Source organism: Odontesthes bonariensis, chromosome 11, assembly GCF_027942865.1.
Source record: "Odontesthes bonariensis isolate fOdoBon6 chromosome 11, fOdoBon6.hap1, whole genome shotgun sequence".
NCBI lineage: Eukaryota > Metazoa > Chordata > Actinopteri > Atheriniformes > Atherinopsidae > Odontesthes > Odontesthes bonariensis.
The window spans coordinates 23,729,701-23,757,371 of record NC_134516.1 but is presented as its reverse complement, the minus strand read 5'-3'; the positions used below and the strand labels follow the sequence as shown (position 1 = coordinate 23,757,371).

Genomic DNA, 27,671 nt, shown 5'->3' with positions numbered 1-27,671 from the left:
TCGTGCACTTTGTGTCTCGGTTCAACAACCACAGGGGTTCTTCTTTTGACATTCATCGACAAGATTAAGATTTCTTGCTCTCGTCTCACACTTTTTTGACCCTTGTAAAAACAATTAAGTAGCGAGCAGGAACACGGAAAGGTCGACAACAGATCTTATTGAGATGTAGTTATTTGAAACAATTAAAAAACTTCATATTTTAGAAAATAAATAAGGAAAATACAAATATACTTTAACAACAACAAAAATCACGTCATGAGATGAATCTGAAAAAAATGGAAAGGTGAAGGAAAATGTGGACAAAAGTTTCAAGTTTGTTGAACAAACTTGCATTATACTTTTATATATATATATATATATATATATATATATATATATATAGATATATATATATCTATATATACACTATACACTATACACTATACACTATACAATTTGATGTAGATTTGTAGATATGGTACCAATCAGACAGGTTTGCTCTCAGTCTGGGATATATATGTCATGATGATAATGACATGTGGTGCACCACAGTGAGGCAGCATTTCCACAGTGAATAATTGGCTTCCTTTTCCTTCAAGGTTCAGGTTTCAACACTCTTTGTCTCATATGTAATTTTATTTTAACGTGTAAACTCTTACTGTGGTGGTAGATAAACTTCTTGTTTATCTGCATCAGTGATAAAGATTGCAAAACACGGCACGAAGCTGCAACAGGGAATTTTTTTTCTAATTTTCCATGATCAGTGTGTTTTGGATTATTATTAATCAAACAAGACTAGAGGTTTGAAATCATCAGCCTTTTTCTTTTTGTTTGATCCTTGGGTAATTATCAGTAGATTTAGCTTCAAAGGTCATCTGACTACTGGAACACACTGATACGAAAAAAAGGGAAAAAGAAATGAAATGGGTTTTCTCAAAGTTTTCAAAAAGGGAAGCAAGCTTAAAAAAAAAATTTGTACGCAAAAAAACTTATTTTTAATCATTTAATTTCATTTAACTGTCAAATTAAACGTCTTTAAACACTGCGTTTATAAGTTGTAGGTATTTTTTATGCAATCCAAGTAATGAAAAATGTGTTGTGAAGCTCCTGAAGATGCACTTAGTCCGTGAAAGCACATGTACGATCAATATTTGCAGGAACAGTTAGTATGAGTTTGGCTGTGTTCATCTGTGCTTTTTGATGCCGCTGCTTCATTGACACACATGCTATCACAGATGCACACCCCGTGATGAGCGACTTGTGGTGAGCTGTCAAAGATATTGAGATGATACAGGACAGAAAAGTGTTGGCAGCGCAAACACACACGCACACACACACACACACACACCCAGATACCACAGAGGAGGAGCGACAGGCAGGCAGGCAGACAGGCTGTGTAGTAATGATAGGTGACTATTCTCCCATCTAAAATAAATCAAGAAATGCTGACCACACTGTTGGTGAGCCTGCTATTTGGACAAACAAACACTTTAGTGCTGGAAGAACTGTGAAATAAATAATCCAAGCTTCTACTGCTGTCTTTAAAAGCAAAAGTATGTTTTCTGTGAGTTATCAGCTGATTTATTAGCTTTCCTGTTGGGCTGGTTTATACAGACTTCCCGTGAGTCTCCATAAAACCCCGTGAGATTTGTCTAGCTGGCATCAACATTCGCTTCAACTAATGTATAATTCTTTATGAAAATGCTTCATTTTCAACCTTCTTGTGCAAAACTTGAGTACTTTCTGCAACCTAAAGAGTTGTCTTAGTTCTCTTTGCATTCACAGCAGCAAGAAGATATAGAAAATGCAAAAAGCATTGTTAATGTATAGAAAAGCTTGCAAAAAGGGTGCAAATAAATAGAAGGAATGCCATTAGAGTGACAAAGTGACATTTATTTAGCATTGGATTAATGATCTTGCAACACTATAAGAAATAGGCCTGGTGGTGGAATACAGTAGTAAGCTTTCCAAACTGTACCATGCCAGCATTAAAAGAGGGTGTTTGTTAGGAAAAGAAGGTTTATTTTGATTTGAGCATATATATACGTATATATATGTTTCTATACATTTCTATATTTTACCAATAGGGGGCAGATAATCTCTCATTTGTCTGAAAGTCATCTTCTGACAGAATGAAACTTTACAAAAACGTGTGCATCTTTTTAGCACAGCGTCTCACGGTGACATGTGTCCACTTCTATTCACACAGCAAAACAGGGATAGATTGCTACCACGATGAAGTTCTCACATGAACATTACATACACCCTTCTCTGATTCTCTGACCTCACACTCCTTCCACTTTTCCTCCTCCTCCTGTTTTCTGCTATCACAACATCTGGAACATTCATTAACCTTTCTAACATCCTTTCTTTGTGGCCGCATTATTCATTTACTGTAAAGCTTTAAAGAATAAGGAGGGAGCAACCCACCACCCACACACCCACACACACACACATAATTATTCAAAACCTACACTTTACCTGATGCAAAATTGTGTATTTACTTTACATCAGTTAAGATTAAAGACTGTTTTTGAAAAGAGTGATAAATGTAATCTTTCATGCATGTCATTCTGTCTCCAGGTTTCCCTCCCTCCCTCCCTCCCTCCCTCCTTCCCTCTCGCTGCATGTGTCATTTTACTGCTCTTTACTCAGAGCAGCAGCAGTCTGTCCTCATCACTCCTCTGCTCTGTATCTCCAAGCTCGCTCGACTGTACGGTTCTGTCAAGAAGGGAAAACATTGGGAAATTCACTTTCTCTCAGGCTGGATTCACTCGTTTTCACCAATGGATGGAATTTATACCACAGTGACTTCTTGAAAAGTGAGTAAGCATTTACTGAAAAGTTGTATTTGTATGGTTTTTTGTTTAACCTCCAGGTAGATAATGAATAACAGTTATGATGATAACTGCTGGATAAGCGAGTAATAAAGGAAAACAAGAACATCAATTATGCAAACTTTCTGACATGCCAGCAAATATAAAAAGTTATTGCACACTGGAGGGAGGTTAGACTGATACTCTATGGCCGTATCGGACTATTGTCATATAGAAAAGCATATACATGTCATATAAGTGGATGTCTTGCTTCTCATACAATACATAAAGATGATCTTTTCGGACTTCAGTAGACTTTATTCCTTCTTTTATAGTTTTGCATGTGGAACTCATCGGAAATCCTCACTTCACATAAATAGTTTGCATTCAATTCAACACAAAGACATGTATCTAAAGCAGTGTTTTTAACCGAAGCTCAATATCCTTATTTACTATTGTGAAAAAAGCTGAATTGTCTGGGTTTTTTGGTCTTTCTATAGCTTAATCTTCCCTAGTAGAAATTTCTTTCAAAAAGTTTCTTTAGCCGCCCTCCATCTTTCTTTGACAGCTCTCACACTGCCTCTATACCAACGTTGTGTTATAAAGTAGACTCGTTTCCCTTTTTCTTCTTTTGCATATCTGTTCATAATGCAAGCTTGATTCTAACTACACAGCAATCTCACCACCTTGAAAATAAACTTTCAAATTAATTTCAAATGTTTTCGTGGCCATTTCAAAGACGTTCAGCCAACTCTGTTGCTTACTCTGAGGAAGATGGCTAAAGTGGGGAAAAATAGAAGAAATAAAATGAATATGAAGGATGAGGAAGATTAACTGATTCAATGACTGGCAGAATATAATACAGTAAACAGTAACCTTTGTCTTTGATATAGTACATATATGCTAGTATATGTATAGTATATAATATATACAGTATATATATATATATATTTATATATACTATATATACTGAATAGTCAAAAAGTACTTTTATAACATGGGTTTGAAAACAAAAAGTAAAGACACTTTTGAAAATACTGTGATGGAGCTTGGCCTGTGTTCCCTTTAAGCCAGACTCCATTCAAAATTCCTACACATTATATTATATTAACTTCTTGAAACCAACATCCTCCAGTTTGGCGCATGCCACCAATTACTTTTATGTGCTTTAGTTCAGCTGACCCTTCTCGTAGAAGTGTAGCGGGTTAAACACAGCTGCAGCCAATAAAATTAATAATACGTTTGATTAAGCGCGCGACTGAGCGTTAACAAAAGCCTGTTTTGTCAGCGCCATTCTTGTCCTCGCTCATTGGCATCATGTCGTCAGTTTAGTGGTTCATTTGGCACACCTGGATCAAACGGAGACATTATTAGCCTAATTTTATTAGCTGCAGCTGTGTCTGCGCTTCCTTGAGCCGGGGCTCTGTTTTTTTTTTTTTAGGGCTGTAAATATCCATAACCGCCGCTCAGGGTTCAAGTAGAGGCACGAGACGACAATACAGTGAGTAATGATGAGCGTGTCCATGTGACGAATTCAACGCAACATCATAACAATTAAAAAAAAAAAAAAAAAAAGTCTACTTGCTGTCATGTTATTGAAGCACTGGTACTTGAAATAAATTCGTTGTGTGGCAGCAGCTGGTAAGTCATTAAATGAAATACAATATATAATAATAATGTATGACTATGAAGTTGTCACTGCTTCTTTAAGAGTGTTTAAGGCTACCATTTGTATAAGCTGACAAAGTAAAACTTTAATAATAGCTGCCTGTTAATATGGCTTAATCTGAAGTATCCTACTGGGGGGGTATTAGGCATTTAGAAAGGAGAACATGAGTATTCCACAACCCTCCAGAACACCATATTCCAACCAAAATAAGAACCAGTTGTTGTTTTTTTTTTTTTTTTTTAACTCCGAGGCATAACTATATTTCTCTTAGTGATAAACTTATATATTTCTTTTTTAAGATAAGCAGACAGACTTGCAGCTTAAAAGCCTTACTCACATACATGACAATATAATAAATACTAAGTCCAAAACGTGACCCAAACTGATAGACGTTTCAGTGACAATGAGCTGTCTTATTAGAGTCTATGGAGTGTGTAGTGCTCTGACCTGCTAAGGCCTTAGGAGCATGTTGATAATTCTGTAGCTCTACTTACCGTACCTGCAATACAGAGCTCATGTTTTTCAGACAAATTGTCTGACAGTAGATTTTTGCCCCCTAACAAACTCATTTCAGCTATCGTATTCAAAGTTTGTCTTGAGTGTTTTTTTTTTTTTGTTTTGTTTTGTTTTTTTTTTAGAAATGGGTCACAACACCGATTTCTTGTGACCTGATGGAGTGTTAATCTCCTTTTTCTCTGTCAACACATTTGTGTACTCCCTCGAAAAGCCCTTTTAGCCACTTTAAGGTGCCACAAGATCCCAGACATCGATGTTAAATCAAATGATGGTAAAACTAACAAGGTCACAACTGTGCCTGAGGTTCTAGGAACTTATAAACGGACCCTTTGGAATATTTCAAGGGCACCTTCGTCAAACTCCTCTTCAGTGTCCCTACCTGGAGAATTTCAAAATTAATACAGTTACGATTAACCCTTAAATTGCCATTAAAGGCCCCAGAAACTCCACTGCAGACACTGTAGATTATTCTCTACTGCGGAGAATCCTCAGTTTTGTAGCCTATGTGTGTTTCCATGCGATTTGTCAGTCGGAAGCTACCGAGTGTGACATTTGGCCTCCATGTGCGCTCGTAAAGTGAGCACAGTCTGTGCTGGGAGTGTGTGGTCTCTTGGCTGTACGCCCACTGATTGTGTTGCTTGATGTTTGGCTATATGCGTGTTTGGCAGCGTCTTACTTTTTCTCTCATTTCTTTTTACTGTATTGATATGAAAGTAGCATTTTTAGGATGTATCGCTGTATTAGTTACAGTTCTGAAAAATGGTGTTTAGTTCACGTATGTAGTCAAAATGGGGAAATGCTTTTTGTGAAACGGAATGAAATGATGTCGGTTCAGGATGCCGAAACAGTGCAATTTTAGTATCTGAAAGATCAAGGTGACGACAGCAGCGGAGGGAAGCAAACTGGCTTTTTATTTTTGGAAGCGTTGATGCCAATGTTTGAAAGAACAGCATTCTTTTCAATTTTTTTTTTTTTTTTTTCAATTTTTTTTCTTTAATTTGGATCTTTCTCTGAATTCAAACAATCGTCTTAATCATATCATACATGGTTTATCTGTATACTTTATTTTTGTTTTAATTGAATTTACCCTTCTGCTCTGTTTTGTTTCTTCAAACACCACAGCCACCCCCCCCCACACACACACACACACACACACATTTTATGTCTCCTCATTAATGACTTGATAATTGCTCTGGTTAGAGGAAAAATATGAAGGAGGGAAGGGGACTGATTATAATACATTACCCCAAATATTCCAAAAATGTGTTTATTAGAAGCAGACCAGACACGAGCTGAGAAAGAGAGCACTTTGTTTAGCAAGTTGACATCCATTCTTACAAGTACACATGCAGTTTGAACTAGTTTAAACCAGCGTTGCACTAACGTGAATATGGAAACATTGTATTGCCATTGTGTGTGGCGTGTGCTGATGTGAGGGGAGGGAATGCATTTGCACACTTTAACCCCTGAGTCAAGACAAAACAAGATTTTTCAGGATATTTCTGATGTTTTTCAGCTTTGGTGTACTGGGTCATTAAATCTGTGACATGATAAAGGATTGAGTGAATTAGCAGAGGCAGCGTGGGATGGACAGCTGCACCCAGAGTGACACTGATGGGAGGGTATCTGCAGGATAATCTAGTGTCTCTTAGTAATGTAGCATGAGACGCAGAACATTTTTGATAGGAACTTTTATATGAAATGAGCTACACATTTCACTGCAATCTGTCAAATAAGCATAACAACACAAAGCATGCCGGTGATTCATGTATATATTCATATATCTATTTGTTTAGTATTGGAGTTGCACTGGGGGCAGTTCTACAGCAAGCACACAGGAAGTTGTACCTTTTACTTTATTGTTCTGTTGTGCATCTTCTTTTTGCGCTGTGTGCTCTGGAGGAATGCGAAAATGCCAACTATCATCAACAAGAGGCGTATGCTAGACTGGCAGCTCCAATTAAAACCACAAAAAGCTTCACACAAGTTTTTTTTTCTTCATACTTGGATGTAACCAGACCTGAATGTGGGGAAACTGGAATTCCCCTTTAAATGGTTGGACAGAAGAAATTTACTTAGAATCTTTAAAGAGATGTGACATTTATTTCAGTTGAATGAATCCTCTGTTAAATACAATTAAGAAGCACAGATTGAAATGAGCAATTTTCCTCTTGAGTGAAGTGTTTTGATCTGCGATTCTTTTTTTTTTCCGTTTTGGTGTTGGACAGCCTTTTTAACGGCAGCTATTAATTTTGCCTGTGAGTTTTATTCTAATCATGTGTAGCTGTTGGACTCAGACATGTGTTGCTGCCGTCTTTATGATCGCGCCACTGGAAACCACAGTGTGAAGAAAAATGCAAAGCTGAGAGTAGAAAGGCTCCTGAGAATATAATAAGCACTATGTTTTAACCATGCAGGATGTTGCATGTTAAAGAAAAAAGAACACGCTGACATCATAAATGTCAGGCCAGGGATGCCTGCTGAGAAAGAAAAGAGAAACACAAGTTTATTTGTCAAAAAGGAAAGTTTCAAGCCCTATCTTGAAGGTTTCTGCCTCCAGAACCCAAACTGGCAGCTGGCTCCACCAGTAAGGGCACTGAAAACTGAAGGCTCTGCCGCCAACTTTAAGAACTCAAAGAACCACAAGTAAGCCTGTGGTCTGTTGACATGTTGGGATATATGTTTATTTGCTTTCTTGCTTCGGGTTGCACAAGAAGATGGATACCTGTTTACTGGGCTCCCATAAAATGAGGCAAACTCTATCCATCTCTATCATATCGCTCTTCCCTATCCTGGTGTGTTCTGACATGCCAACTTAAAAGAAAGGGAAGGGGGGGGGGGGGGGGGGGTCTACTTTGACATTTTAATGTTTCAGAGTTGTTTTGCATGGTTTTTTTTTTTTTTTTTTTTTTTTTTTTTTTAAATCATCAGGTTAGCCATGTGACAAAATCATCATACTTGCACCACAGGTTCTCCATGAAGCTAAATGAGTGATCTGATTATATATATATATTGGAGCAACCTGCGGCATAAATTAGCATAACGATGAAGGACGATAAATAATTCTGTACTTTGATACTTTCACTTGTTTGAAAAGACAGGAAATTGTATTTTTAAAGTGTAAACGATGAGCTAATTCTGCTTAATACAGGCTTAATTATTAAGAATGATGACTTCACTAGCGTTTATGGATATGTGACGATATGCTGCTGAAGTGTTTGCTTTCCCTTACACTGTTGGCAAGTAAAATCTGAAACTTTCCTTCAAGGAGCGTCAAGGAGAACAAGTAGATGTCTGAAAAGGACTACCTCATTTTTAATGTTTTTATTTAAGAGCACAGTTTATTTATTTGTGTCCATAACTGCAGAGCAGAGTGTATTGTTACAGTGTTCCATACACGCCTTAAACACCTTCACATCTCTCATTATAACCTGTTGTGTACTCCTGTGTGTCTAAACAGAGGATAATAAACAGGTCTGTATTTAGTCTGCTGTGGCTGTCTGTGCCTCCTTTCTTTGTAAATAAGAAAAAAAATGTGTTAGCTGTATCGACTGGGGAGGAATGAACAAAGTCACAGTTGTTGATGGAACAGGCTGTAATGGCTCTGTGCTGTCAACATGGGCAAAGTAAGAAAAATGATATACCATGTGTAGGTAAACAGAAGACCAATTTCATGTCAGGACTGTTGGAACTTAAGAAAAACATTGTCATATTATGGAAATGATGATAGTCTGGGTTTTGCATCCATGTATATGTTGTGAAATCAAACAACGTATCAAAGTGCAGCGTAAATCTTTAGGCAATTCTCCTGGACAACCAGGATTATAATGAGATGTTTTCAATTCAGTGTGTTGTCCTCATCACTGATTATACAAACGTTCTTTTGTCTAACAGCTTCCCATACCGTGCTGGGTCCTACTCTGGGAGACCGTAGAGGGATGGAGCAGCGTGGAGGTGCAGGAGGGGGGACAGAAAGCCCCCGCCTCCAGGACAGTGCCAGTCCAGAGGATAGAGGGGAAAGGGGGGAAAGTCCAGCTTCTAGCGGCCCCCTACACTGCAAGATGAGCCGTCTGGAGGTGAACGGCAGCCCAGCAAATTCACAAACCCGACAGAATGGCACACCGCTGAGGCCGCTAGGAGGTGGGATGTCGACACACATACTTACTTCAATAGAAAAGATTTTTTGTTTTTTTTTCTCCAACGCTGCTATGGAAGGCACGTATTAATTTAAATCCCAGTGATAGATATGCAGTTTTGGCCCGGATGCTGTATACTTTGTTTGCATAATGGACACAGACTTTTCTTTTTAACATCTTCATTGCGTGGAAAGACTGAAATGTAAGTCCAAATTAGCTGAAAAACTAAACAAGAGTCGGAGCTTACATGGTTAACTGATGACTTTAACAGTGTATTTTTCATTTTAATGTAACTTATTGATAATCAATGTGATTTTCTATATACCAAATTATTATTTGAAGCCTGAGATGTTGGTATTCTTTTTTTCCCCCTTTTAAATGAAATGACTTTAATATCTGTCTAATATGTAAACTAAAAATCCTTTTAGAGTGATGGTGTGTCTCTTTGAACAGGACAAGAAAAGATAAAGCTCCAATATTCCTCATAGTTGCTCCACATTTGTCACTGTCTTTGTAACTTCCTAAGACTGTCAATCCTAACTTCATAACCGCTTTACACGGTAACTCATGAGGTGTGCAGATGTGCAGGAAGAAATGTACGCTTTTACATCCCTGCAGACACCATCAATAAGTGTCTTTAAGACCAGGTCTGAAAAATGTAGAAGTTTGAATTGTCTTCATTCAAGTATTCATACTTTGTTTGTGACCCTTCTGAACAGAAATGTGTTAATGAGGGAATAAAAATGAACACCCTTAAGCTGTCCAGCGTGGTCAGCGCATGCTGTGCATATAGGAGGAAATAATCTTCTTTTGATGAATATTTAACAAAATAACATCTAAAGAATGAACTCCGCACATCACTGTAAATCTTTATGTGCCATAAATCAGGCATTTAGCAAACGGACCTGTCACCGGCTGTATAGATGTTATGTGTTGGCAGAGGGCCCCATCTTAATGTTGGCCTGGGACGAGTGGCTGACAGCAGTGTGTGCAGTCGGAGGATGAAGTAGAAGCGGTGCACAAACACATACACAGTGCAGCAAGTATACAAAAAAAAACCTGAAAACATCCATGCAGAGATGCCCATTACTCTCTCATGCTGAAAACATCATCATGCATCATCACACAAGCGCAGTACACACGTACACACTCATTCTGCTATGCTGCGTCGCTCCACCCTTACACCAAGCGGTTGGGTTATTGGCCGATGGCGTGCCTGGTGCTGCTGTGGTTTGGCTTTTGCTGATCCGTCCCGGCCTTGTCAGGAGGAGGATTGATAGCTTGCTAATTAACCGCTCCTGTGGGACAGACCAGTGGACTGGATGGGTGTGAATGTTTAAATGCTTCAAAGGAGCGCTCTGTACTTGCCTAATAAAAAGTCCAGATCAATGTGTGAGGACCATTACTGGAATCGATGCAGTTCTCCTGCAGCACTTTCCCATGTGGCTTTTAATATGTGGTTCAAACTCAAATCCAGTTGTACAACCTTACGGTGACTTGCATTCACACTGGCAGCTGCCCTGCCCATTTTAACCAGAGTCATACAGTAAGACCACCAAGTGGCTATACTGCAGCTACACTGATCAAACACACTGAGCAGATAAAAAGTGTAACTGTTTCTGTCACTGACTTCTGCTGGAGGAATCTCTTTGATTGTAGACACGACACTTAAACATGGATGACAGAAGTTTAAAAATCATCGAAGTCAGATTTATTTGACAATACAGAGAAATATAGAGACTGAAATCTATTTTTTCATTTTGGGAAAAGAGTGTTTGAGCAGCACTTAAAGGGGAAGAAGGATCCTACGTTTATTTTCTCCTCCCACCTCTTTCAATCTGATCCAGATGATTAAATCTGGTTCACTGCAGTCACAAGGCTGGTTCTCTAATTAGTAGACCCTCACCATGGCTCACCAGAAAGGCCAATGATGAGAAATGGTGCCCTTAACTCTCATTAATATGATTTCACTCTCTGTAAATCATTGCATTTTTTTTAAGTTGATTTCTGTGAGATCCAGTTTGTGCATAGTTGGGTAAAATTCTATTTTATCCTCCGCAAAATAGGAGTTGGGAAGGTTTGCAACAGTAAATCATGTACAATGCAGATATGGGAACATCCAGGTGTTGCACTAACACCGTCAGGATCTGGTCCACATGATCACCTTTCCACTGCAGTGACCCGGACTTTGTGTTGTCATGCCAGGTTTGATGATCCCAGTCTACTGTGTGGTCGAGCATGCCGACACAGCCGGCGACTGTGAGAGGCGTAGTGATCGTCACGCTGAATTTGTGTTGGTCCGTAAGGATGTCCTCTTCACACAGCTGGTAGAGACGGTGCTGGTTGCTCTCGGATACTCGCACAGCTCAGCAGTGCAGGCACGTGGTAAGTACGTGTGGATGTTTCTGTAAAGGTGAAAATGAGCATCTTTTTCAGCTCAGTGCAACAACTTCTGTAAACTTTGTCTTTGTAAATAACATATAAACGGAGCAATTGGAAAATAAATCTTTAAATGATTTTCACATCAAATAAACACGCCACATACTGCATGATGGATTTGCTGTATCTTTTTGGTTTGACCAACTGGACTGTCCCTTAAGCTTGCCAAATCTTATTCTCTCAAATTCACAAGACCATTTGTGAGAATCTCAGCTTGCATTATACACGGCTGCCGTCACATTCGCTGATCTGTAGCAATGTCTTCAGTTCTAACATGAAGCTTCTTTAGCATACCGTTTTACCCAGTATCCTGCAGTGCATTTCAATTCCATGTAGCATATGAGAACTGCCTCAGAAGCATGGTGCATGTTGGATATACCTGTGGACAAAAGTTACACTTTTTGAAATTCAGGTTCAGTCATTTTTTTTTTTTTTTCTTTAAAGAAACTTTGGCTTAGATCATTTAGATTTTCACACAATTCTTAATGTAAGCTATAGCAGTTTTACGAATCAGTGCTCCATCAAGTGTACAGCAACGTGGTTTCAACTTCCTGCTTGACTACACCCCAGCTTCTTCCACTTTCACAGAAAAGTGAGGGTTTTTTTGTTTGTTTTTTGGCATCAGCAAGATGTGAATGCTAAAAATGGCTTACCTTCATTAGCAGACAAAAATGTATTCCTCTCAAGAAAAACCTGGTTGTGTTGTAACTGATTAATGATTATTTACGAGAGCAGCTGAATATAATAAGATTGTTTCCCAGATGTGTGGTCTCTGCCACATGGGTACATTGAGTACTCAGACAGCTGCAGGAAAGGTATTTTTAAGATAAACCCGTCTGCTTTTTCTGCCTCTTATCTCTCCATGTGATTCAGTCTGCCTGCCAGGCAGCACGATGGTTAAACCATACAATAAGTTGATATCTTACCATCTCAACTAGCACCGAAACTATTTCTCATCAGTCTGAGATCAGAACTCATGCAGTTCATGACCATCAACAGCCTTCACAGAGACACACGTGTGCAGTCACACATAAAGCAGGGCAGTTTGACATTCCTGGTGTGTCCCGTAAACACAGGGCACTCAAACCAAGTGGCCAACGCCCTGCGACCCCCCTCGCCTCTCCCAAATAGCTTGGTTTTGTTCTGAGAAATAAGCCTTTTCTTTTCAAATAAATAATTTTTGGCTGGAGTCATGCATTTTTCCTCCAGTGTGGTTAGAACCAAAATTATACAGAGTCTCTTCTATTTTCTTCTGTGAGGGAATTGCATCTTGCATAGCTTTGACTAGATGAGTATTTTTAAACTCTTAACTGACTCTCACAAGGCTTTTTCTTTAATTGCGCATTATGGCTGATTAAATAGCAGCTATTTCTCATTAGAATATATTTACTGCTGTGGGTTCAACATGAGTTTAGGTAATTTTTTCTTACCAACTACAACTTTATTGCTTGAAAACCACCAGTGGATCCTCAAAACAACCCAAATCTTATTTGATACTGTTACAGCTCCCTGCAGTACTCCAGCAGCAAATCCCCCAAAGTCCCTCTTCTGGTGCAGCTCACAGCTGAGGTCCACCAGCACTTCCAGAGTCGATACATGCTCATGTTTGTAATTGTGGCAGAAACAGGTTGCTCAAAAATGCAATGAAATGTTTAAATGGCAGTTTATTCATGCTCAGGGATATGCATGGTTTGTTTTTGTGTGAGTGTGCTTTTTATGCCTGTTTAAAAATGCTGCTGAGGTTTCAGCCTGGTTGCCATTATATTCTATTTGATCTTACTTAATTCTTATTTTATCATTTTTTTTCTTTAAAAAAATAATTTAGACAGTTCTTCAAACAGATATTTTTTCCCCAACACAAAATATTTCTTGATGCTCTACAGACGGATTCTGAAATGTTCGAAAGCATCAGCTGTTGCGGGGTACAGTTAGCCGCCTGTTTGTTTGTGAAATGTTATGTGGTAAAACCCGAAATATATATATATATATATATCTGAGCTGTCGACGCTCTTTATTTATTCTGTTCACTCATTTTAGGAAATGTTTAAATTGTTAAACTCACTGCCAAGCGCAACGTTCTCCCAGTCGGTGACAAGTAAAGGTATTAAAAATCATTTCTTAAACAAGTTGGCTGCAGGGCACAGAAAACTGCCAGTTATGAAAATAAAATGTACTGCTGTTGGACAGAACGATGACTTCAGATTTTCTCCAATACATCAACTTTAAACGCTGCTCGCTCTCACAGCCTGCATCAGTCTTTAATGCTGAGCTGATTTTACGTTTCTCCTCTGATTAATCAACTGTAGAGGACAAAAAGGCCATCTTTGTTCTTTTGCCCCTATCACCATCATCCTCACGCAATGAAGACACACACACACACACACACTCACACATGAATGAGGCTGGCAGGCTAAGGCTAGACAGTCTGTGTTTGATTTAGAAGATCATAATGTGATTAGGTCTGTTTGGATTTGCACTTCCAGTCAAGGGTCGCATTAAGGCCAGGCTTGTTGAGCTCAAGATGATGCGCCAAGGCCAAAAGAGTTGAAGTGACAGCACAAACAGCAACAGGCCTAGCTTCCATTGCTTTAAAATAACCTAAGAACATGAAAATGGTACAAATATTTTATCCAAAATCCAGAGTTTAGAACAGCTAATGGCCTTTACTTGTGTATGTGTGCTCTTCAGGAATCATTAAAGTCGGACGATGGAAGCCGATGCCCATCCACTACCTGACAGATGCTCCAGAGGCAACAGTGGCAGACATGCTGCTGGATGTTTACCACATGGTCACGCTGAGGATCCTTCTGCACAGGTCCGCTATGCATGTGTGCACTAAGAAGAAACCATGAGTCACACTCATAGTTGTTCCTTTGCTCCGTTAACATCTTTAACTATAATTTCTTCGATGAAGATTCCCACAAAATAGGGAAATGTACCTTTTTGTTTCTCAAGATGAACAGTCTCAGTATGGGCTACACCAGAGACTCAAACACATCTGACAGGACTTAGTTGTAGTAAAACTGCCTGTGTAAAATACTGGTTGGTGGTAGTGTAGAGCTGAACAGGTGCAGTAAATACATCACACATACAGGCCTGAAACTCTGTTCTTAAACATTTCCAAACAGTGTTCTGTCCCTCTAATATAAACATAAGCTGGCTGACATACAGTAACTGAAAAAATGACATTTACCCTAAATTGTATAAAAGACCAATCATGACAGTTTCTTTTGGGTTAGTTTCCTTTCCAGCTTTTTCTTGTGGAAGTGAACAAATTGTATTTTGTTTTAGCTTTGCCCGACTGGAGGAGCTTCCTTCGGAGCAGTGGACCCACGCCACAGTGCGGAATGCTCTCAAAGAGCTTCTCAGAGAGACCAACCAGAGCGCTCTGGCAAAAGAATGCCCCCTCTCCCAGGTACCTGCTCCGTCACCACACTACAGATCAACACAAAGATGCGATGTGAGAGATCCTGTCCTGCAGGAGCAAAGGTCATATGTTGATGATGGTACAAGTTTAAAATAATATAACAAATGTGTTTTTAAATGATTTAATGTTTCATTCAATCATATCGGGGTCCAGAAGCAGCACCTCTGAGATTATTCATCATATTTTTTTTTTTTATCAGCTGTTTTGTTTGAAATCGAATTATTGCCTTATGGCAAAGTTTTCTGATAAACTGATGAGGGAATCTTTATAATTAACCATACAAGGAGAACGTTTTTTGTTGTTTGAGTTTAGTTTTGTTTCTGTGTCACGCTCGCATACACACACACACACACACACACACGTGCACACATGGATAGCTGAGATGCTGCTAAGTATTTTCTCTAAACATATGTTCCATCATCAGTTCACCACACACTTAGTGCAGTGTGTAATCTGACTCGCTCACACGCGCAAATATTGATACCATCCCATGGGAAAAGGATGCGAGCATGCACACCTCAATTATCCTGCTCACACACACCCTGCAGTCATTAGACTCAAGTGTGTCATTTCGACTTGTGATTTATACACAAGACTTAGTCATGATGTAATTAGTGATTAGGGGAAGTGTGTGGGTGGTGTGCATTTGCAGCCTGACTCATGTGAGTTTTCATCCCCAGCATTTCCCATGTTGAGTTTGAGCATCTTCTGCTCAGTGGAAGTGACCACAGTTCATATTAGGAAAGGGTGGGTGTACAGTGAGCTTTAATAAATCAGCAATGAGTTGGTCAGTTGCAGCCATTTTAGTTTCTGTTACAGAAACCAGTCATCCAGTCTCAAGGCGCTGCCACTCCCAAGATAGGCCTGCAGATCAAATTATATGAAATATGAGTTTTAAGAAATCTGGAAAGTTAAAGTCTCTTTTCTCCCAATATTTGGTCATGTGATACTCATCCTCTAACAAAGAATATTAGTTTGAATAATGATGCATGTGTTGTTGTAACTACGTTATCCTACAGTGTTCAGGGGACTTTCCTTTTTGGTCTTTTTTTTTTTTTAAACTGCTCTTGCCTCTTAACTTCAAATGTCTAATTCCTCAAACACTCTTTCTATCAGAGTATGATCTCTGCGATCGTGAACAGTTCCTACTACGCCAACGTCTCCACCTCTAAATGCCAGGAGTTTGGACGCTGGTACAAGAGGTACAAACGCATCAGAGGTAAATCTTACACTCACTTTGACTTTTACCAAGTCAATAATACTGCCCTGGCCCTGTTCCCCCCCCACACACCCTTTTTAAATGCTGAAGTGAGGTTGCTCAGTGGGAAACGAGTCCATATTTTGCTGATTACAGAACAATGTTGCATATATCTGTTGGCTGTCACAGACAGCAGCATGCAAAGTCTAATCAGACCAGTGTTGCTAATTAGCTGCAGTATGTGTGTGCTTGCTCTAAATACCATCTAAATTCCTGCCTGAATTACGGTCTGAGGCTGTTTTTAGTCATAGCAATTTCATTAGGTCATTGTGATATTTTACTTGTTGAGTGAGCTTTCACAATTTTTGGTAAAGGCACCAAATAAAAAGCTTTGTGATTTCTCAATAATTCCCCAATAACACACAACAAATGAGTAAATGATATTTCAGACTGTAACAGTAAAATAAAAACCTGTTTGAGAAAGCACATGATTAAAACAAGAGGCTCATTAAAAGGTGGTGACTTTGCCTTTTCTGTTGTGTAAGATGTAGTGACACAAAGCAAAGAAGTTTGCTTTTCCTCCTTTTTTCTTCCTTTTTTAGATAAAGGATTTTATGAGGAAGAAATTAAGGGGGTTAAATGTTTGGAAGATATCTGAAATGCACCTCCCAAGAAATATATCTCCACATCACAACCACAACTGTGATTGGTCAGCTTGATATTTATGTTTATGTCAAAATGTTGTGTTCAAAGATAAAACTTTTCTAAAACGAAAACACAAATGTTGTAGGGGAATGTATAAACTTGTATTCTACAGTAATCGGCTCTACAAAGTCATGCACTGTGTAACATTTTTCCGTGCTGCAGATAACGCATCAAAAGTGGCGTTTGCTCAACTTTTATTAGCTCCAACTTTGAGTTGCACACATCTCAGAAATGAACTCTCATCTACTGGACTTTTGTTTAGTCTACAGTATAAGATACACAAAGAGACTCAAAATTGGACCGAATGGAATTTTTATAGTTTTTAATTATAGAGAGGTGCTGACACACAATCCCACAGGTATAAATGCTCACAATGATCACTTGCTTTGGCTCTTTAGACTGACTAACTCTGAGTAATTCATTTCTTACTAAATCAAATTGAGAAATTCAAATTATGGGGTGTTGTTGGATGCACTGAAACTAATTGAAAGACTATCTTGACTTGTCACAAACATGTAACTTTATTGAATGACTGCTGTAAACTGATAGAAGAAGCACATGTGGGACTAACTGCAGGAAAAAATGCTCTGTTAGGAAAGGTTGAAATGGCTGCTTTGAAAATAAAGATGGTAATTATTCAAGAGTATATCGGATGAGAAAACCGTGGTTAAACTTGTAATTTTAGCATTTTTCCACAGTAACCTGTTTTCTTGTATGCATGCCATCAGTCCCAAGTGTGTCTTCTTTTTGCTGAATTTTTATAAGTCTGTACTCCTTAAGTGTCAAGTCAAATTGAAGTGCTTTACATAAAATAAAAGCATTACAGCGGGGTGTGGAAGAAGCATTAAAACATACATAAAAGAATATAAAGAGAAACAAATCAAATAATTAAAATGATTAAAAACAAGCAACAGTCAAGATAAGTTAAAAGACACGGAGCAGATTTCATCCATAGACACATGAGAAAAGAAATGTTTTAACATGGATTTAAAAATGTCTACATTTAATCTCCACTGGCAGTTTGTTCCACTCGTTTGCAGCATAACAGCTAAATGCTGCTTCTCCGTGCTTAGTCTAGACTCTCCTCCATGTGTCCCACTCCTTCCATGTTAAAAGCCTTAACAGTCTATGCAACCAACTCTCTTGAGCTCCAACCACCAACTGTTTAGCTTTCTATTCTTTATTTACCTCATGTTACTTTGACAGTCCTCACGTTGAGTTTTCAGACATTTTATTAAACAACGCTTACCGTCACATCTCAAGCTAATGGTTCACCTGCCCAACTGCCTTCATTTTGTGATGCTTTTTCCTTTTTCTGTCCACCCCCTGTATGTGTACGGCCATGTGTGTCAGCCTTTGTGTCTAATCTGCTGCATGAGACAGTGTCAGTGACGGCTCTCAGTAGGAAGGAACTGTCACACATGGTTCACATTAACGTCACCCTTAATACACATGACAAAAGTAAATGCTCTTAACTCCTAATGGAAAACAGCAGTAACTCCCCAACACACACCACAAAGAGCCAGGAATAAGAGATCCCCTTACACTTACTCCACAAGTGCACACACATATACACACACACACACTCGCTCACGTTTAAGATATGATGCCCTGCCAAACCACACACTAGTTTTTATTCCCCTAATAACAGAAAATGTGACTCTCGTAAAGCCAGTAGAAGTATAAAGGGAGGCAGGTTTGTGTAAAGAAGAGTGGACAGGCCGTTGCAAATCAGGAAAAAAAGAAAAGGACTGAGTTTACGGCATTTAAAAAGGAAAACATTGTTTACTTATTTTATCATCTGTGGAGTGTTGACACAGCATGTGAAAATGAGACTCTAGAGCCAAACATTAACCAAATTTGTTGTAATGATAAGATCAATCCTCAAAGCAATGGAGCCACTTCAGCAACTGAAATTAATGAGATAAGGAAAAGCTCCGTTTCCCCCCCTCTTTATAGAAGTTCTAACTCCATATTTTAGCAAGTACAGATGCTTTAATATTAACTAAACATTTAGATTTTTACTCCTGTTAGATTATGTCTGGATGAAATGAAAATATTAGTGGATTTAAGTAAAGAATTATTCTACCAACTATATTAAAACATAAAAGAAGCCTTTTTTTTTTTTTACCACATAGAAAACTTATGATGCACACACAAGTTGGGTATGTTTATGGAGGAATAAGTGACAGACTTGCTGTTCTAACCTGTTTCCGTCAGGTGAATACATAGAGAAGATGTGGTCATCGCAGGACAAGTCGGATATAAAAGGTACGTGCATCCTTTACTGATGTTGCTCCTCTGATGTAATGCTTCTTTTAAAAGGCTGTACTGAGACATTTGGAGAACAAATGAAAAGGATGAAAAAGTATTTAAAAATTGCAGGTGCTGACAATTTGTTCAGTTTTTTGTATACGGTTATGATACGTGGTTAGAAGTTCAGTCACAGCAGGAAAGTTTTACTTGCATCTAAAATGGCACTGAAGCATTATGAGTGTATCAAGCACACATAATGTCCACTGAGGTTCATTCTGGGCTATAAAAACACATTTATTCAAACATTTCGACTTTTTTTGGACATTTTGTTCTAGAACTATTAACACCTTTATCAGTTGGTATGCTTGAAATGGATGAAAAGACCTTCCAAATGTAATAGGGTAAACCTGTTAATTTGTCTTGATACAGTAGAGAGGGATATGGACTTGAGCATCCTCAACCACCGTCCTCCCTCTCTCTTGCCCTCCCCCAGCCATTTGGGCCCCCTGGGCATTCCTGGAACCCTTCCCATCAAGAGCAGCCTCGGGGATACTCAGACCCCCACCCAGCCTCATGGTCTGCCTCATCCTGCCAGCCAGAACCACCCGAGTCCTCCTCTGCATCCACAAGCTCCACCCCTCTTGGGCCACAGCGGACTCCTCTCTCACCAGCTCTCTCCTCAGCTCGTGCGTCAACAGCTCGCCATGGCCCACCTCATCAACCAGCAGCTGGCAGTCAGCCGCCTGCTCACCCACCAGCACCCACAGGGAGTCAACCAGCAGTTTCTCAACCATCCCCCTATCTCGCGGACCTGCAAGGTCTCCGGGGGTTCTACTGAGCCCAGCCTCAGTTGCTCAGGGGCAGAAGTCTCCTCCGACATTTATCAGCAAGTCCGGAATGAACTGAAAAGAGCCAGTGTTTCGCAAGCTGTGTTTGCTCGTGTCGCTTTCAACCGCACGCAGGTAAATGTAGTTCTAATATCAGTCCGAAGAATGCCTATAAGACCAAAGATTTTCTTTAAATGTAACGTTAAGTTTGCTGCAGGGCTTGCTGTCAGAGATCCTTCGTAAGGAGGAAGATCCTCGCTCGGCCTCTCAGTCACTGCTGGTCAACCTGAAGGCCATGCAAAGCTTCCTCAACCTGCCGGAGACCGAGCGAGATCGCATCTACCAGGAGGAGAGGGAGCGGAGTACCAGCACCAACCATAACCATTCCACCCCGCTCATCCCCAGCCCTAACACGCACAGACTCACACAGGTATGCACATATTTAGACTAAACGGACAAATTGAGTGTGCAAGAGGAGTTTTTTTGCGTGTGTGTCTAAGATCTAGAATAGAGTTTAATAACAATATGCAGGTATTCATGTCTCTAAAGTATGATGTAGACAAAAGAGCTGCAACTTCGAAGTTTCGTTTGTGTTTTAAGGCTTTAGCTGGGCATGACTGACAGATGTACTGTAGGTAGGAAGAGAAGGTGGACCAAACAATAGAAGCACAACCAAGATCAGACTTTGTGCTGAAACTGTGTTGCTGTTTCTGAAGCAGGTGTGGGATTTTTGTTGTACGTATCTGCTCTGTTTCGGTTATTTGGTCATGATCCTTATTTATATTACCTCATGGAGTTCATCCTGTGTCTTACCCTTAGCAGACTAAATGCAGCGTCCCAGAGCTGCATCTGAAGCTCGACTCGTTGGCAAACATCACGTCAGGGATCTACGAGGAGATCCAACAGGAGATGAAGAGGGCCAAGGTCTCTCAGGCTCTGTTCGCCAAGGTGGCTGCTAATAAGAGTCAGGTCAGTCACAACAATAAATAGTTTTACTGATCTTGACTTTATGACGACCTAACCACACGCTGCTGGACATGTCCCCGCAGCTCACTGTTGATAGTCCACGTGGCTTTGAGTGTTCTGTGGAAAACTCGAGCCTAAACTTGCTTTCAGATTGGAGATAAAACAGCGAATATCCTACAGACCCTTGAGATAAAAAATAAAAAAATGTTTTGTAACTGAGCCAAAAATTATAGAACTGAAAATGTAAAGCTTCTTTGACATGACTAAAAAACATGTTTACTCGCCTGTTAACCCCCCTGTTATGTATCCGTATACACACACGTACACAAACTCTAGTTGAGTTGATAATGTTTGAAGGAGCTGATGAGATGTGTGACTGTGGAGGGGGTATCTGATTACCCGCTGTGGCATACCTTCATGACTCCATCCTCAGATAAACAATGCGGGTGATTGAAATCAAAGCAGTCTTGAGAGGGAGGGAGAAAAGGGGAGATGAAAAGGGGAAAAAAAACATTTCAGATGTCTTTTTTTCTTTTTACTGACTTCATACAACTTTTTTTTTTCATTTTGCACAAATACAAAGTTTGAGAGGAAGTGTATACAAGTGTACGAGACGCATTTCGAAAAAATGCTAAAGGCATCTAACATGATAAGGCACTGAACAGCGAAGGATGAGGACACAGAATGGGAGGACATAAGATGGAGGAAAAAGACAAGACGACAGAGGGATGATCACATTATTACCATTAATTTCCAGGCTGAAGGCTGCGTATAAACAACAGCTGGTAGCAGATCCTGGGTCAGCCTAGCAGAGATAATGCAATCTTCACACACACACTCATCTCAGATTTTCCTTCTGTTCCTTTCTCCACTTTGGGAATAACTTTCATGCAGTTGTGTCCAAAGATGATGTATAAAATAAGTTTATTTGGAAATTCGAATACATGGCATATGTTGTAGCTTTGACGTTGGTGCTCGTAAGCATGTTAAACCTTTAGACATTTCTATTTTTGTGTGTTTGAGTAAACTATAAGAGCACCCATTTGATGGAAGTCCTACAAGTGGGAAAGATAACAAATAAGAAGATATTTCACTCATTTATTTATTGAGGGAAGGGGTAACCCACAGAAGTGGTCAAACAACAAATGTCACTCCAAGAATAAGGTACACGGTTGTCTGAAGGTTTAAAAAGGAAAGTTGTAAACTTCAGAACTGCTAAAGGAGACCTTGATATCGGGATGACATTGAGGAATAATGATTTGCTTGGGAGGACAACAAACACAAACTGCCAGTCCGCAGTTTGCTTAGGAAAACATGGACACGTTAGAAGGCTGTTGCCAAAGTGTTTTGTGGATGGATGAAACCAAAATGTAAATTAAGAAGGAAAAGCATCTTATCCTAAATTATATTAACAACCTTATCTGTTTTCCCATGGTTTGGGTTTGTTTTGCTGTATCTGGACAAGTATCTTGAGTTATGACAGCAAATGAGTAATGGAAAAATTGGTTAATGAAGTTTATCTCAGCAACAAGTCGGTCATGTAACATGCAAACAACCAAGAGAAAATAAGTAATTCCGCCAAAGATTAATTAATTATTCTATTAACGTTTTAAATTGCCTGAGTCAACATCTTGACCTTAATCCAATAGAAAAGTTATGGATGGACTTGAGGTGAGCAGTTCCTGACACAAAAGCTTCCCTGAACTGTTGCCCTTAACTAAATGAGATAAAATAAATATAATTTTTGATCTTTTATTTCTTTAACTGGATTCTCTTTATCAACTTTTAGAAAGGGTTATGGGTTTAAAAGATTATTTTATTATGTCAGAGTTATATTTATGCATAGATGCACTAAACTGTATTGGATTCACAAGATTTCAAGCATCACAACAGTCCATTTTGAACAAATGATGATGCCTGTGTATCAAAGCCAGATCACTGCACAACCATGTCCATTATGCTATTCCAAATTATATTGTACCATCCCATAACACTGGCTGAAAATCCAAGAAGGGAGTGAGTTCCTCTTCCATGTCTGTAAGGTGGGTTAGGTTCAGGTTTACAGTAAAAATGCATGGATTTACTAAGGGGACCAAGTATATTTTACCGCATTTTGTTGCTGTTGGCGCGAAAAGCAAGGTCAGACCTTGCAGTTTGAACAGAGAACATAAATAAACTCTCTTCCTTCATGCGTGTTCCAGGGTTGGTTATGTGAGCTGCTCAGGTGGAAAGAGAGCCCGAGCCCTGAGAACCGCACACTCTGGGAGAACTTGTGCACCATCAGAAGGTTCCTGGCTTTACCACAGGCTGACCGAGACCAGGTCTATGAGGACGAGTCGAGGCAGCAGCACAATGATAGGATCCACACCGTCCTGCACATCCCAGACCAGCAGGTAGACATGCAGCCAGCAGGCGTGGTTTAGGGCCTGATAGACTATCTCCACAAGTTTGTTTTAAGTTCCTGTGTAGTGGTAAAAGTTCAGCAGAAACATAAATAGCCTTGAATATCTTTTTAAAAATACACAACCACTTTCAACCACAGAGCAGCTATGTGCAAGCAAAATACACAAATCAAGGCATTTTATGAGTGAGAAAATGGGACAACCAGCAAGTGAGTGCAGTGCAGAAAACGCTCCTCTGTCTGTCTCCGTCTGATCCCACCACCTGCTCCTCTCAGCCGCCCTCCTCTTTGTCGTGTTTGTGTCCCATAAGTCATTGAAAATAGAAGTGGTAAATGACCAGCCCACACATTTCCTGTTAAACACTCCTCCATCCCACCCTCTCCCCAAAACCAAAATGTTCTCCAGTCTGGCCCTAACCTCAATATTATTCGGAACACAGCCTGTAATTATTGAAGCAGAGAAAAAAGGAATTGCCATTATCTTTATTTAGGTCCTTTAATTTTGATGGACCACAGATTTATGGTGTTGGATTCCTGTGTATGGGAGTGCTGGCCACCCCACCCTGTTAATAAGCTCTAGTAGTGCGGTTGTTTGTATGATGAATTTGGGAGTTTAGCATGCATGTTGGTGGGTGATGGAAGCTGGTCAATCACACTTCCTCTTGTACTACATTTCCTTTGACTCTGCATAGTAGCCGTGACAGACAGGCCCAATGATTCTCTTGGAAGATTTTTATAGATCGCAAACAACCAAAAAATATAAATGCTGTAAAATGAGAGGCATACTAAGGTGCTTTTTCAATGAGAATGTGTCCAGGGCTTTTTTGCTCTGCAGCTTTACAAATAAAATCAATAATTTAATGCACATAAATTATGTTAAGCATGCAAGTATGTTGCATGTGTAAATATATTCATCAGGTTTTAATCTTGTCCTTCATAGACAAACACTCACACTAAACAGTCATTTCAAATAGTTTAAAAATTACATAAACCTGCAGTTATTTAGAATATTTATTGACAAATGGGTAACAAAGACAATCGCTTATTAGAGCAAAAAATGATTAATATAATAGAAATATACCAGATTTATGTTCTGAGATGGGACAACATTTTTATTGTTTTAATAGCAGGAATATAAAAGCTTTGTTGATGGGTTTTAAAAGTAATGCAATAAATTCCAGTGGAGCCTGGTCGCTTATTCTAGAGCTTTATACAAAAGTACTACAATTTTTCCAAAAGTGAACCAATGATGATGGCTGAAGAACAACAACTCAAGGCCCACTTAGTCAACTGATATTTGTAAAGAGTTTACTAAGTGGTCATCTTTTTATGGTGAAATGAAAACTGGTGTGCGCATAGAGGAAGAATGTAGCACGTAACGAACTCGAAAGGAATCGAAAAGGACCATATGGTTTGGTTGTTCATGTCCATATCATAAATGCAGTCCACGATGGCCTGCTGGAAAGTCGCAGGCCATCCGACATCATTCTCGATCGTGGTTAATACTGAATTATATTCTTTGTACAACTCGACTACCCATATAAAAGTTTTTTTTTATTTTAAGTCACATACAGTTAATCCCACAACCACAAGAGATCACATATTCTTTCAGTATGACTATGTTGTTTTGGCCTGCATAAGCAAATCACCCATTGGGTTGTATTTGGGACCAAGACGGTCTCTTTAAAATGGTGAAAGGGAAATCTTTACAATCTATATCTTAAATTACTGTTTTGTTTTTTTTGTTGTTGTTTTTATAAACAGACCCTTCTCAGACAGCCCCTGCCCCCTCTTACTGCTCCATCCCCAATTCATAAAGACCCACAGCCAGTCCCCCTGCTGCCAGCGTTGCAAGGCTCAGAGGATGGGCCTCAGCGTGGGCTGAGTCCTGGTCCTGGAACAAAGAAGGCCAGATCCCGGACAAGGATTTCCCTGGAGGCCTTGGGAATCCTACAGAGCTTCATAGGGGATGTGGGACTCTACCCTGACCAGGAGGCCATCCACACCCTGTCGGCTCAGCTGGACCTGCCAAAACACACAATTGTGAAGTTCTTCCAGAACCAACGCTACAACGTAAAGCACCACAATCAAACCAGGGAGGCCCTCCCAGAGGAGGACGATAGAGAGAGCTGGAGTCCCAGTGAGGGAGGCGTCTGCAACATCGAGAGCAGAGGGGATGAGGGTCTCTCTGTATCCGAGGAGTCGAGTGAGGATGGCAGAGGTTCAGTGGAGGTGTTCCAAACGGAAGGAGACAGAGGAGAAGAAGGAGAGCTGGAAATGGAGGTAGAGAAGGAAGAAGGAGACGATGGGAAAGCCTCAGGACCGGCAACTTCCTCTCTGTCTCCTTACAGTAGTCTGGACAGCCCCCACTCTGCAGAACAGCAGAGATAACAGCAGAGAAGTGAGGGGAAACATTAGATCCAAGCCGAGGACGTCAGCAAACTGTGAGGACCACACACAGAACTTGTGAAGAAACACACGCATTCGCTCCCATCATTGTCATAATCACCTTTACCAGAGTTGACTTTCAGAGCTCGTTAAAATCTGAAGAAATATGGAAAACTATTTATGTATGGACTGACTGAAAAGTAATCAGAAGGTATTGTGACTTCCTTCAGATGTTCCCAGTATTATTGGTTTCTTGCTGCCTAAACATAAAAAAAAATACATGGGATGCTATTCAATGCCAGTTAAAAAAAGAAAAAAGGAGGAATAAAAGGAAAACAGATTTCCCTCAGAATTGGGTGGATGGAAAAGGCAAACAGCATTAGATCACTACCAGACACTCCTGTAAAATGAATTAATTCTTTGTCTTTGGTCGTTTACATCTGAAGAAGTTCAGCTAAATCTACTGAACACTCACCCGTGTTCCTAATGAATACTGACTGCCCCACTTCTCAAACTGTTCCTAAAGCACAGTCCAACTGTCTGTCATCCAAATGTTTCCAACAAGTTTGGACAATAAAAGAATACTCAGCATTGTTAAGTAAACAATATTAGGATGAAATGGTGCATACACATAATGACTGTATGCATGTTGTCACGCTGACCTCCGCCCAGACGGAATACTTTTGTTTGAATTATAAATGGATTCAAACAAGATAAATAGAAAAAAAAAAAATACATTGACAAACTGCAGACAGAAAGGTCTGAGGTTAAAATGCTCAACTTCTGTCCTGCTCAGGTGAGACGCAGTTACACTGAGGAATGAGGATGAACAGTTGACACTGGGCTGCAACAGGTTTTTATAATTTAACATATAGGCATGCAGGGAAATGACACTAGAACCTCTGTTCAAGCTGCAGCCAACTTGTTTTATTTTATTTTCATTTTTATTTTTATTTATACTTAATGTCATTGTCCGTCCTTCAGTGCTTTAGGACATCCCTACATTGAATCATCTGTATGTGAAACTGTCACATAAGGCTCTTGTTGATAATAAACAGTTCCGCACTATCCAACCATTTATATTCATTGCTATCTTTTATATTGATGGAAATTTAGGCATCGTTTTCAGTGAGCAGTTGTGCTGCGATGAAGCTCATGGTAGGTGGAGCCTCAAAGAGCACCCTGCTCCTATAGGGTCGTCCACTCACTGATGCAGCTGTTCTCAAGTATTTTTCTTAGTCATAGTGACTGGCACTTTAATTTACCAAAAGTTCCTGATTTTTAAAAGGACAACAGATGAGCTGGATCATTGAAATTAAAAAAGTGAAACATTCCAAAGGTAAAAGTAAACAAATGGGTGTCGGAATAGTTGTCATCCCACTCTTGACCCTCTGTTCTCCATTTCTTACACACCACACGCATTCTAAAAATGTTAAATGCAAAGACAAAATGCACAGTCCTTAACCAAACCACAGACATGAATATACAGACAGCTGCTTTAAGAGGCAAAATATAAAGCATACAGAACATGTTTAAATTCAAATGAACGGTGATTGCCTGGCCATAAGAAGCAAATGTTAAACAACACTTGGTGAGTGGACTGTCCATGCAGCCATGGTAGGCTTTGTCCATAAAGGAGCTGCTGGTTTTTCAGTGATTTAAACCACCTCACTCCCACAACAGACAACATGACATCTTCAGTGTTTGCAGATGTCTGTGTTGAATCATTAGAAATGGATTAATTTATGAGTTGTGCTAACTTTGTGCAGCTTCATGTCTTCTCTACTTGCCAGGACACCTGCTAACAATTTGAGTCAAGTGAGCATGTGCGAAAAGCAATCGAGTCAACTTCTCGTTGTCCGTACTGAGGGCCCAGCATGCTTCAACGTGAGATCTTTGTTATAACATTTTATCCAATGAAGGACTATAAGTTACTCTTCCCATTAGT

General features: G+C 39.6%; 1 protein-coding gene across 4 annotated transcripts; it reads left to right on the top strand.

Moving 5' to 3' along the window:
* Positions 1 to 2,644: 2,644 nt before the first annotated feature.
* Positions 2,645 to 26,799, top strand: LOC142391860 (DNA-binding protein SATB2-like). Of its 4 annotated transcripts, none has more exons than XM_075478034.1 (12): positions 2,645 to 2,801; positions 8,875 to 9,120; positions 11,322 to 11,501; positions 14,244 to 14,370; positions 14,847 to 14,970; positions 16,099 to 16,201; positions 19,106 to 19,156; positions 19,574 to 20,103; positions 20,186 to 20,398; positions 20,788 to 20,937; positions 23,136 to 23,327; positions 25,100 to 26,799. In XM_075478034.1, exons 2-12 carry the CDS (start codon positions 8,919 to 8,921, stop codon positions 25,724 to 25,726), a joined length of 2,499 nt encoding a protein of 832 aa, XP_075334149.1. In that variant the 5' UTR covers positions 2,645 to 2,801; positions 8,875 to 8,918; the 3' UTR covers positions 25,727 to 26,799. The 4 variants fall into 4 exon arrangements, with proteins under 4 accessions (XP_075334149.1, XP_075334148.1, XP_075334147.1 ...); XM_075478033.1 differs by having other exon boundaries at positions 19,571 to 20,103; positions 20,791 to 20,937; XM_075478032.1 differs by having other exon boundaries at positions 19,571 to 20,103.
* Positions 26,800 to 27,671: the final 872 nt, after the last annotated feature.